At 42.4% G+C, this 11,351-nt stretch overlaps 2 protein-coding genes across 4 annotated transcripts in view; one reads left to right on the top strand and one right to left on the bottom strand.

Moving 5' to 3' along the window:
* The window catches only part of LOC132786698 (RYamide receptor), a 69,361-nt gene extending 64,476 nt beyond the window's left edge, over positions 1–4,885 (top strand). Inside the window, exons 5-8 of one of the 2 annotated variants that reach the window (XM_060793305.1) lie at positions 3,641–3,709; positions 3,786–4,093; positions 4,442–4,533; positions 4,596–4,885. In XM_060793305.1, the coding sequence (XP_060649288.1) occupies positions 3,641–3,709; positions 3,786–4,093; positions 4,442–4,533; positions 4,596–4,738 (612 nt within the window). In that variant the 3' untranslated portion in view covers positions 4,739–4,885. The remainder of the gene's footprint in view (positions 1–3,640; positions 3,710–3,785; positions 4,094–4,441; positions 4,534–4,595) is intronic. The other variant, XM_060793306.1, reaches the window with a different exon arrangement.
* Positions 4,886–5,578: 693 nt separating this feature from the next.
* On the bottom strand, positions 5,579–11,112 carry LOC132786492 (endothelin-converting enzyme 2). 2 transcript variants are annotated; one of them, XM_060793030.1, is made up of 9 exons: positions 10,386–11,104; positions 8,858–8,978; positions 8,704–8,798; positions 8,066–8,639; positions 7,733–8,012; positions 6,850–7,678; positions 6,722–6,770; positions 6,354–6,552; positions 5,579–6,282 (listed from the first exon to the last, which is right to left on the bottom strand). In XM_060793030.1, exons 1-9 carry the CDS (start codon positions 10,510–10,512, stop codon positions 5,938–5,940), a joined length of 2,619 nt encoding a protein of 872 aa, XP_060649013.1. In that variant the 5' UTR covers positions 10,513–11,104; the 3' UTR covers positions 5,579–5,937. The 2 variants fall into 2 exon arrangements, with proteins under 2 accessions (XP_060649013.1, XP_060649014.1); XM_060793031.1 differs by having other exon boundaries at positions 6,196–6,282; positions 6,350–6,552; positions 10,386–11,112.
* Between the last annotated feature and the right edge of the window lie 239 nt (positions 11,113–11,351).

The following is an 11,351-nucleotide window of genomic DNA, read 5'->3' on the forward strand; positions in this document are numbered from 1 at the left end:
GCCAGTACAATGGTATTATGGGACTTGCCCAAAATTGCAATCAAAATGGTTTAATGCGCTTACCGCGCCTCGCTTCTGCCCCCTGAGTCACCCCCGCTATGGCAGCTACGGAAGTTAGGGCCGCTTTTGGACTCACGTTTCGCTGATTGGACAGTTTGATGTCTAGACGACTCTTTTTTCTCTAGCTGCCTTCGAGCAGTAGCCAAGTTTTTTTTGTTTTTGTTTTTTTCGGCTGTGGAAAGCATTTTTTGAACTGCCGAAAAAAAAATGTAGTCAAAATTGTTGTGTGTGTGTTTTTTTGGCCAATTGAAAGATGAAAGTTGCGGCTTATTGTTGGCCATGTTTCGTCATACTTTGCATTTGACATTTATCCGACAGTTGCTTGAGATCTGTGACTTCATGCCTTTACGGATAAGAGTCATGTTGTGCGTCATGTACAATTTGAGTCAACAACAGCAAATCTTAAATTGCCACAATGTAAATGTAAATGTATTTAGAGCACCCACATTAAAAACCCTTTTGCTGTGCACTTAAATATCAATCAACTCTTTCCAGAGGGAGACCCCACATCACATTAATTAAACAAACTAAAGACGCCAGCAGTCGCTGAAGTCGAGACCGCTTACAAGTCTCTGGCTGCGACGTGCCAAGAAATTTAATTAGCGAATAATTTGACAGAAAAGTTCGCACCCCATCGTTGCCCCTGGGCTTTCGGCACGTTCGGTACAAAGTGGACCAAGACTTGTAGTAAACTCACAGAGTCGCCAGTGAAGTCTATTCAAATCAAAACAGAAATCACTCAGACTCAGTCTGTCCCCTTTCAAAACGATATGCAAAATCATTTGTCAGTTTGACATTTGCCGTCCGCCCATCCTTCTTTTTGCACTTTAATGGTTGGTTCCTCAAATGCGGGCGAAAGGAAGAAGAATGGTGGGATTCAGGTGGGGAAGGGTGGAAGGGAAGGAAGGTTCAACGAGTGTGGGAGCAATAAAATGAAATCATTTTAATAAATTACAGCATGCCCAAGTACATGAACTCATTTTTTATGTAAGCGACAGCCGCGACATTAACTTTTATGAGTGGACATAACGGCTAACTGTAAGCATAAACCTAACCATAACCGTTACACTGCTTGAGCGTAACCGTAACCGGTTCGTGTGACCGCGCAAAAAGTCAAAGTGTCAAATAGTTGATGCGATCTGGCGTCGCAACGCTGCAGCGCCAACTGCCGCCCATTAAACTGACACCAAAAACCAAGAAAAAACAAAACCCGCCGAAAATAAATCTGAGAAGAAGCTGGAGAAGCAAGCAAAGGCCGAAAAGAAAAACTCATAAGAGTATTCGTATGTATTATGACGACAGCGGCTGATGGGGTTATCATCAAAATGAAGATGCCACAATTCGTTGCACGAGACCGGCTCGTAAATGCAATTCGCTACACACACCAGTTGAGGCTCTTACAAGTTGCCCAAGAAGTACGTAAATTGTAGCTAATATACCTGAGAGTTACAGCCATGGAATTTACTACAGACCCTCGTCTATAATGCATCGGAGTTGGGGTAATAATACGATATATGTTTAGTATTTGCTGGCTACTAGTTACAGTCAACTCATTAGTTTGATATGCCGCACTTTGTTGCCTAGCACCGCTCTTTATTTATAAATATTCCTGGGCGTTATTCTATAAAGTAAGCAAGAGTCATGCGTGTACAACGGTGCGTATCCGTAATGTAGTCAACACGCACGCAATGTCAAAGGGAATGCAATGGAACGCGGCTTCTAATATACTCGTTAACCAAGAAAGCAGAAAAACAAAAGCAAGCCAATAAAAATGCCAATTAAATGGCAGCCGAGGACTATCCCGTTTTATCGCATTCAGTGATTCCATTCGATTTGATTCCCTGCGATACGATTCGATTTCTTTGCAATGCTGACGTTGACACACAAAAAGGGGAAATTTACCAGTTGCCACAGTCCATTGATTTTATGCATAAGCCAGTTGTCAGTTGCCAGTTGCCACATATGCTGCACGACGATACAGTTACATGCCGCATATGTAAATATGCTGCGATTATGCGATAAAAATTCAGCACGGCCAAAATGGTCGACGCTTATTGCCATCAAAATTCAATCGAACTTCATCAATGATGATTCGATTATTGGCAAGATGTTGCCATGTGGCAGCCATTAGCTGCCAAAACTGTCAGACTTCATCTGCCTGGCAAGAGCAGAGCAGATTGACAAATATGTGAGCATACAGCTTAACAGTTATGTCGTGCCTTCACATTCTAAGGTGAACACGTGATGAGCTCACCATAAAACTAAACTGAAACGAAGCCAGTTATGGCTTATTACATCACTCGCCATTTGGGCATAAAATATATGAAACTGTTGAAGGTTAGAACAAGCATTTGATTAGTCCAGCACAATAACAGTTTTGGGCAACTAGCTGGAGCAACTAAGCTTGCCACATCGCTGCAATAAAGATGTTGCGAACAATCTCCCTGACTTCGAGATTAAATCTTAGCCAAGTACTCGACGGGCATGTACCCGGCAAATAAATAGAGACAACCTTGCTATGCAAAAGTTGAACAATTTAAATCTCATAAAACACAATTACATTAATGTTCAGACTATAAACTAGCTGATTAACGTTTACCATAATTAAAAGCAGTTAACCACAAGTTGTTAACAATTTAGTTAAGCTCTGCTACAAGGTGTCACTAACTCTAGCTGCAAATGGATTTTGTTCAAACTTATACAAAGTAAAAGATTGTTGCCAAAGATCTCCCTCTATTCATCACACAACTTTGCTAAATGTATATATATATTTTTTATAACTCGTATCCTTTTGTGGAAAATCATTTGTGCATCCTTGCTCTATCTTTGCTATACAATGAAGAATGGCATAAAAATAACCAAAATAGCAGTGACATAGACATTCACATACATAAATACACTCAGTCACACACACACACTCACATAAATAAGTTGACACTTGTGAGCTGGGCAGCGTTTAGTGTTTATTCTGCTTTTTCCACTGTGGAATCAGCTGTGCTCCGTTTACTTATTTATGTGCCCATAATTACTCAGCATAAAGCTCACATATGTGCCACGACGCTTAAGACTAAATGCCACGCCCCCCTCCAGGCAGCTGGCAACTCTTTAAGATTCGTTTTTTCTGTGTTTTGCTCACCCTGGGGCATCTTCGCATTGATAAATTAGTTTGCGAGTTTATCTGCTTAACTTCCGTTACGTATAAATAAAGTTATTCGTTGTCTTCGTTTTAATGGACACGCCACATTTGCCACTTGTGACTTGCCACTGGCCCCCAGAACTCTTTGTGGCTGTGGCCACAAAATGAGATTTTGCGCTCCGGTGGGTTGATAACATGCCACACCACAATTGCGTCTGTGGCAGCTCGTAAATCCGAACAATAGCCAACTCTGCGTGTGTGTGTGTCAGTCGTCCTTAGGTGCATGAACTTTGAACCGCATCAAATGTCAAAGCATCTCAGAAGAAGCATTCGCTGAGAATGTCAATGGGAGGAGAGGGAGTACTAGGAGTGCAATTGCTTGGCTAACCCCTAAAACGAAGCTTTTATTATATTTGGTCTATACTTCTTTCTGTCTATTTGCAGATGATTAAGATGATGCTGACTGTTGTCATCGTATTCACCAGCTGCTGGCTGCCCTTCAACATTCTACAGGTGGGTTTGACTTTTCCCTTTTCCCCCCGTTTAACGGAGAAATGGCTTTATTAACCGCTTCTCTTGTCCTTTACAGCTGCTGCTAAAGGCCAATGAGTCGATGGATTCGTGGAAGCCATTGCCATACGTGTTCTTCGCATTCCACTGGCTGGCAATGTCGCACAGCTGCTACAATCCCATCATCTATTGCTATATGAATGCGCGTTTTCGCGGTGGTTTCCTTCAGATCATGTACCGCGTTCCCGGCCTGCGTCGTTGCTGTTGTTTGCATCGATATCTGCGCAGCCGGGGCGAACGCAGCTATGAAGCAACGGGTGAGATGACCTTCAAATACAATCGCCGAAATGGCGATGGTCTAGTCAGGAAACCTAAAATACGCATTAGGTGCCTCCCTCTCTATCTAGTACAATATTTATTTCAAAAACTCTCTCTGTCTGTCTCTTTCTCTGTCTCTGTCTGTCTTGTTGTCTGCTCTGCTCAAGCATGTCTTTGCGGTAGTAGTATGTTCCTTGACTCTTAATGCATGCAGCAATCAAACCAACATACAAACACATATAAGTAGAACAATGTAGAGACAAGAACAATATACTTGAGAATGATTTGCATGCGTAAGCACACAATTTTGTGAACTGCTCAGTGGATTTAATTATAATTTCATTCTGATTACTGTATACTGTGTGCAAACACACATTGTTAATTGCTGTTGTTCTTGACTCTTTCTACCACTAAAAGGAACCGAAGATGCATTCCACCTACATCGTGTGAACACCTGCACCACCTACATCAGCACAAGGCGAAAGCTGCGCACGAATTCTATGCAAATGGTAAGTAAACAATGAAGCGTATGCGAGTGCCAAATAATCCATGCACTTAACACTTCCTGCAGAGCCAATTTTCATGTGCAGAGACCACTGTCTTGCGGTAGCTTCCGGATCCCGAGAGGAGCCACAAGCGACGCTTCAGCCGAGAACCGCCCACAGTGCGTTTCACATGAACGGGGCCAGCACGCTGAGCTCGACACAGTTTTGAATGAGATGCGATGAGATGAGAAACCAAAGATGTGCTGAATCTCTATTGACATACAAAATAGCTATTCTATGTCTATGTATTAAGTGTATTGTAAATGTTAACTCTATGTAAATGAATCAAATGTATATTAAATTTATCCCTAAATCAATGTGAATAGAAATATTCTGCAAGTGAAAATGTAATTTATCAATTTCCAAATTATTGATTCGAATTTCCTTAACATTAATATTTCATTTTCTTTTGTCTGCGTAAAATGGCGATTCACCATTGAATGAATATTCGTGTGGTGAATATAAATTTGAGTGGCGCCCAAAAGTAGACAACAGTTGTTAGCAAATACACACAAAACCTTTTAGAGCTGGAAAAATATGTTGCATACTTTGATGGGCAACAAGACCGAAATAACTTTACAACTCAAACTATTTCGGGATTGGCAACCGCATTTGAAAATTGTTATATAGTGCCAATTTAGCTTTGATTCACCAGCTGAACATGGTTATGCTTTCCATTTATGCGGATTTCAGCATTGATTGGCGTTCGACAGGAGAGTTTTATTCAAATGTGAGAAAAAATTGCAGTTTGACAGTTAGATTAAAAATATGACAGTAAGGTAAACGAGACTCCAATTTTGATTCATTAAATGTACTCAGAGTTGCGGTTGATTGGTATAGGATTAAAGTTATCACATCTTGTTCATGTGAATTACATTTTGTATTCAACACATTCTGTCAGAAGTTTCATTCATTGCGTAGCACATAGCAATATATTCGTGGTATTCGTGTCCTATATGAGTTATATTGGTATTAACACTGTGCTGCACATTCATTGTGACTTTAATGTGTTGCAGCTACTTTATTTAAAATAATAGCAGTTAATTAAATGTGGTTTAAGACTGGCTTTATAAAATCGACTCAGAATTACACCTAAAACTACATATGTTTACATGTTGATTCATTAAATTGATTCAGAAGTGCATTCCACTTGTATTACGCACAGCAGATTACAACCACACGATGAATTAAACTGAACAATAGCTGCTGACTACGAAAACTCCATTTATTGGATATTTATAAAAATACGAGCAGAAAACACTTGTAAAACGTGAGTATGCCATCAATGCCTATACTAAACGATTATACTAAGTATGTACGTAGAAAAATCACTTGAGTGTTCATATCGTCTTAATTGTACGTATTTGATTACCAAATGCGGCATCTCGGCTGCCCGGGATTCATTGGTGTACCCGCCGCACACTTAAAGGTGCGCGCAAACTCCTCTGAATTGGTCAACACACCCTTCAATCGAAACTGCCCGGGACAATGCGAGTCCTCCAATGCATAACGCGATGCAGCAGGCGTATACGTTTCGCACCAGAGATTGCCAAACGCAATGAAGAACAACTGTTCGTGCGTGTAATGCTCCAGGCCAGGCAGTTTGAGTCGCTCACGTCCCACCTCCTTCACGTAGAGTCGATAGGCGAGAAAAGCCTCCCGCATGCCGCCATTGTCCGCAATATTCTCGCCGAGCGTCAGTTCGCCATCAATCTGCAAAGTGTACAAATTGTTTATGCCTTGCAGCAGCAGATGGTCACTTCTGTTTCCGTTGCCATACTAACGTATTCGCCAATATCCGAGAGATAGTAGTGACTGTACTGGTCGACAAAGCAATCTGTGCGATTGACGTACTCATTGATTGTTTGGTTGGACCACCATTCCACCATATTGCCAAAGCGGTCGAAGCGACGTCCGCTGTCGTCGAAGCCGTGCGTCAGTTCATGGCCCAGTATCGTACCAATTGAGCCGTAATTCAGGGCTCTAATAAGGATGCGTTCGTACCATTGTAATTGAGTTGTTACTCGAGTAACTTAAGAGATTAAAAGCAGTGCAGACGCGAGTGTCGAGTGCCGGGTGCTGAGTGCTGTGTGCAGAGTGTGTGCGCGCGGAAATCAAGTCCAAGTGCTGAGCATTGAGCCATACAACTTACTCAAGGCCAAGGTCGTAGAACGGATACTGCAAAATGGCAATGGGCACAGCTTCAAAAGAGATAGGAAGAAACAACAATACAGATTAAACAGAATGTAAGCATGCCACATGTTTCCCCCCACGACGTACTTATGGCATTCGATTGAAACGTGTGGAATGCGTTGACATTCGATGGTGATGTCGCCCAACCAATTGGCTCCGGTTCGTCCATGTCATTGATTCTGCCCAGCATTTGCCAGTGCACAAATCCCATTAGATTCTCCAGATGAGTGCTCGCATTAACCTTAACGCCCTCGTAGTACGCATTCAGAGCTGTAGCATTCGTCAGCCACGGGGGGAAACCAATGAAGCTCTTCATTTCAGCAGACTTTAGCATTGTCTGTCGCTTCGTTGCCGCATCCATCCAGGATGTGCCACGCACCAGGCGATCAAATGAGCGTCGTATATCGCTCAGCATGCGCTCCACACGTGGCAGCGTCTGCCTGGTGAACTGTTCATCGGCCAGCACATAACTGACAGCCATCCCAAAGAGTGAGTTCACCCCATGGGCACAGTAGAGGGATCGTGGTGTGCTGCCCTCGGTGCCAATGACCAGACGCATGTACTCGGCGTGCAACAACCTCATGTCGCTGGTCGTGTGCAGCACCAGCTCCTCGACTGCGCTGAGCCACAGATAGGACTCGATGTATGGGGCCGGCGTCTCCTGCAGGTATTCAACAATGCTCTGCAAATAGAATATATCCGCCTGACTCGTTATAATTGTTGTATTGCCGGTTTCCATTTTAGTTGCATGCTTTGTGCCTTCGAGAATCAAACTCATGTAGCGCAACCAGATGGGCAACGTTTGTGGCGCAATCTTCTTGTCCGTTTGATTCTGCAGCTGCAACAGCGAAATGTAAACGATATCATCAGCCGGATTTTTCGAGGGCTTCGTAATGTTTTCCGCCTCCTCTTTCAGCTGTTGGAAATATATTTAATAATGTAGCAAAACTTTCAATTTTGTAAACGTCACCATATGTATTTTTCTGGCTACTTGCACTGCTTGCTTCACCAGCTCCGTGATGCCCACGGTGGCTTCATCCTGGTTCACATCGGGATCCACATAAAGCAAATATTTCTCAATGACCTTCCGCACATAGAGCAAATAAGCAGACATCCCTGAGCCCGTCTGCTTAGCTGCTTCTTCCTCTTCGTTCTCGCGATTGTCGGGATCTTCATCCTCGTCCAGGTTCTCCATGAAGATGGTGCGTTTGTGTATCTTGCGCAACATCTTATGCGAATCATCATTGTTGCTACACAAACAAGTATTAAGTTAAAGTCATCATGCTAAGCTTGCTGAACTTACAAGGGAAATGCGGACTCTGTTTCAGGAGTACCCAGAGCAATGCGGTTGATTGTACGGTTAAATGGATCAGGAAACACATCAAAGCCAATGATGAGATCCATGCTGAGATGCCGCTTAATGGCCACAATGCTATCCAACCAGTTGAAGCTCGCATTCGTCGACTCCATGGCATACCTTGAGCTGCTGCTGAAGGTAAGATTAAAAGCAGAGGGCAACAGCAGCAGCTTAAACCTTTGCAGATACGCAACAAGCGGCTCCAGATTGCGCTGGTCCAACAGATCGGTATTCATACAAGCTTTGTATACGGTCTTGGCCATGCCCACAGCCTCGGGCTCCTCACTGCTGATATTCGACTTGAGGAACTCGCGCACCACACGCATTATATGCGACTGGCGTTCGCGGAACCAATCGTTGGAGGTCGCTGAATCTGGACGCGGATGCTCGTCGGCCCAGCGACCGCAGGTGAATTTGTAAAAGTCCTTGCAGGGATCAGTCTGTTCGTCCATGGCATAGATGAGGCTGGCCGCTGTGCGGATGCACTCCTTGCTACGGCAAATATTACTAGATTTCTTAACTGAAAAAGTGAGTTTGAATTTGAATGATATATAGAATGGAATAGAAATGAACTTGGCACTTACGAGTTATGCTTATTACTATGATTGTTATCAGCAGCAGGATGACCAGCAATGCCAATCCCCCCAGCACAACCTTGTGATAGTAACTGCGTCGAAATCTGAAATCAAAAGCCATATAGTAAATAACTTGTAGTATGTTTATAGACATCGCACCCACTTTGACTGCACGCCAATTAGATTGGATCCTATGGGCTGGTAGGGTAGATGTTTACTTTGGGCACTCTCCGCATGTCCAATGGCATTTCCATTGCTGTGGCCAGACAATAGATTCCGATTAGCTGCAGTGAGAATTCATTACACCAAATTACACAAAAACTAATTCAGAGCTGTCAAATGATATAAATTCTGTTCTGGATTTATTTCATATTTGTTTTATGAAAGCAATTTATCAGCAATAATTTCCTTCCTGTTCCTCTCTCTCTCTCTCTCTCTCTCTCTCTCTCTCTCTCTCTCTCTCTATCGCCATGTTGTATCGCTGTACAACACTCTAATCTTGATCCATTTACGTCATTAAGCCCCATTGATGTCCTGTGTTTTTTGTTTTGTTTGTCCGCGTGGATGGTTGGACAACAAGGATACGTGTCCTCTAATCGCATTTTTAATGCATTTACCTGTCACATTCAACTGGCTTTTTCCGGTAAATGCATAAACCACTGCAATCCCGCAGCTGGTTCAATGCACTGCAATTGTTTTGCGTGTTCGGTGACATTAAACTAATTTTAAAATCGCCCTGATACCAAGTTTATCTTTCATGCATGCTCACATACATTCTGCATTTTAAAGTACGTCTGTGTACTCGTATTTGCCGATGGCATATAAATAGTTTACAGATGCACATCTGCTGATGTTTATCAGGGCACAACAGATATATTAATACATACTGAAGTTAAACATTGCCTAGGATTCAGCACTCATTTCGATTTCGATAAAATTCTGTAGATCAAAATTGGAAAATGTCTTTTATTCTATCTGCTTTTGGTTACAAGCCCTTCGACCTTGAGGTCAACATATACAACATGGCCGAGGACGTGTCCGACTTAAGTCACGTTATGAAGGAAGTTGTCGACTTCAAGTCCAATGTCGTTGGCCCCTGGGAGATTATTATGGAAATTTGGGCTGGCATTGTATCGATATTTATGGGATATCTTCTCTACTCGTTCATTATGCAATGGCGTAAAGAGCACAGAAGACAAGAAACAGTTCAAAAGCCAAAAGATGATGACAAGAAAATGGAGTTGCCCAAGAAAATCAAGACGCAAAAGTTGACTGAGAAGCCCAAGAAAACGATGGCAGATAAACATGCTGATCGAACAATTACAACATCTTTGCCGTTTTTGGATAGAATAACTAATTCAGGCATAATAACATCCAGACAATTGATAGTGCCACAACTAAGATATTAATATTGAACAACACAATTAATATCTATACAAATTTTTCATTAGCTTGTAACAAGACAGATGAATAATACTATGTAGAATCGGTAATAATTTGATGAGTGGTCATCTGAAGTCGGAGAGAGATATTTTGCGGTCTATGAATCACTGCTCGCAAGTTTTTATTCTCATTATCACTTTTAGTATATGTCATTAAGTTTAGCGGAAGAATTCCACAAAGCATGGGAAAAGTGCAGATCGAAATGAAACAGCTTCCTATAATAGAACAACGTTAATGTCCGATCTTACCCGGCGTTTGAAGGCGTTGCAGGGGCAGCGGCTGCTGTTGCTGTTGCAGATTCTCATCGAAGAATCCATTGTTCGTGCTGCCCGTTGTCCAGATGCGATTGCGCGTATTGGGCGGTCCAGCATCCATATTCAAATATCACTCACTCACTTAGTTGATCTTAAATAGTTTATTCATTTTCCATTTAAATTTCCCTTAAGCCGGGTGATTTTTTTCTACAGCCATGAGAGCATTTCTATTATGAATTGAGATAAATGCGCAAGTGCCTCATTAATATGCAGAGGCTGTCGTCGAATGTAGTTCACATGTTGTTCCCCCACATTGCACACCACATGTTGCGCATACAAATGAAGAGTTGCAGCAGCTAGAGAACAGCAAAATCTTCTCTTTTTAGATGTGGGCTCGCCTTTGTTAATGACTTGTTTTGGTTTCAAGTTTTTGGCTTCTGACTTTTGACTTTCTATTCAGGCGGTTGCATAATTTCTCATAATGCGAATCAATGAAAAGTGAAATAGTCCGCAACTTTGTAGCTCCAATTGCAACGGCAAAGCATGTATATAATAAACAAAATGAAGACCAGCACAGGCACTTGCAACACAACGACTGAACTCTCGACTGCCGGCGTATTGAAGCCTTGTTGCTGCCAGCACAAGGTTTTTATAAGGCCGCCGAGCGACAGGCAACCAAATAACAACAACAGTAACGACAACGACAACGACATCAACAATAGCAATAACAACAACAAGAACAACAACAACATCAAATCAGGCAACCACCATTAACTCCTTTTGCCATGCAAATGTGCTGCGGCAATTACCAGACAGCACTCGCCATATGACCAGACCCATTTCCCAGACCGGCGAAGCAACAACAATGCGGTTGTCTTACTTTGTGTCCTATACATTATAATACTTTATACTATATTAACGATAAACACTTTACCATAAGCTTGGGAAATATATTTCAGC

Source organism: Drosophila nasuta, chromosome 2R (genome assembly GCF_023558535.2).
Source record: "Drosophila nasuta strain 15112-1781.00 chromosome 2R, ASM2355853v1, whole genome shotgun sequence".
NCBI lineage: Eukaryota > Metazoa > Arthropoda > Insecta > Diptera > Drosophilidae > Drosophila > Drosophila nasuta.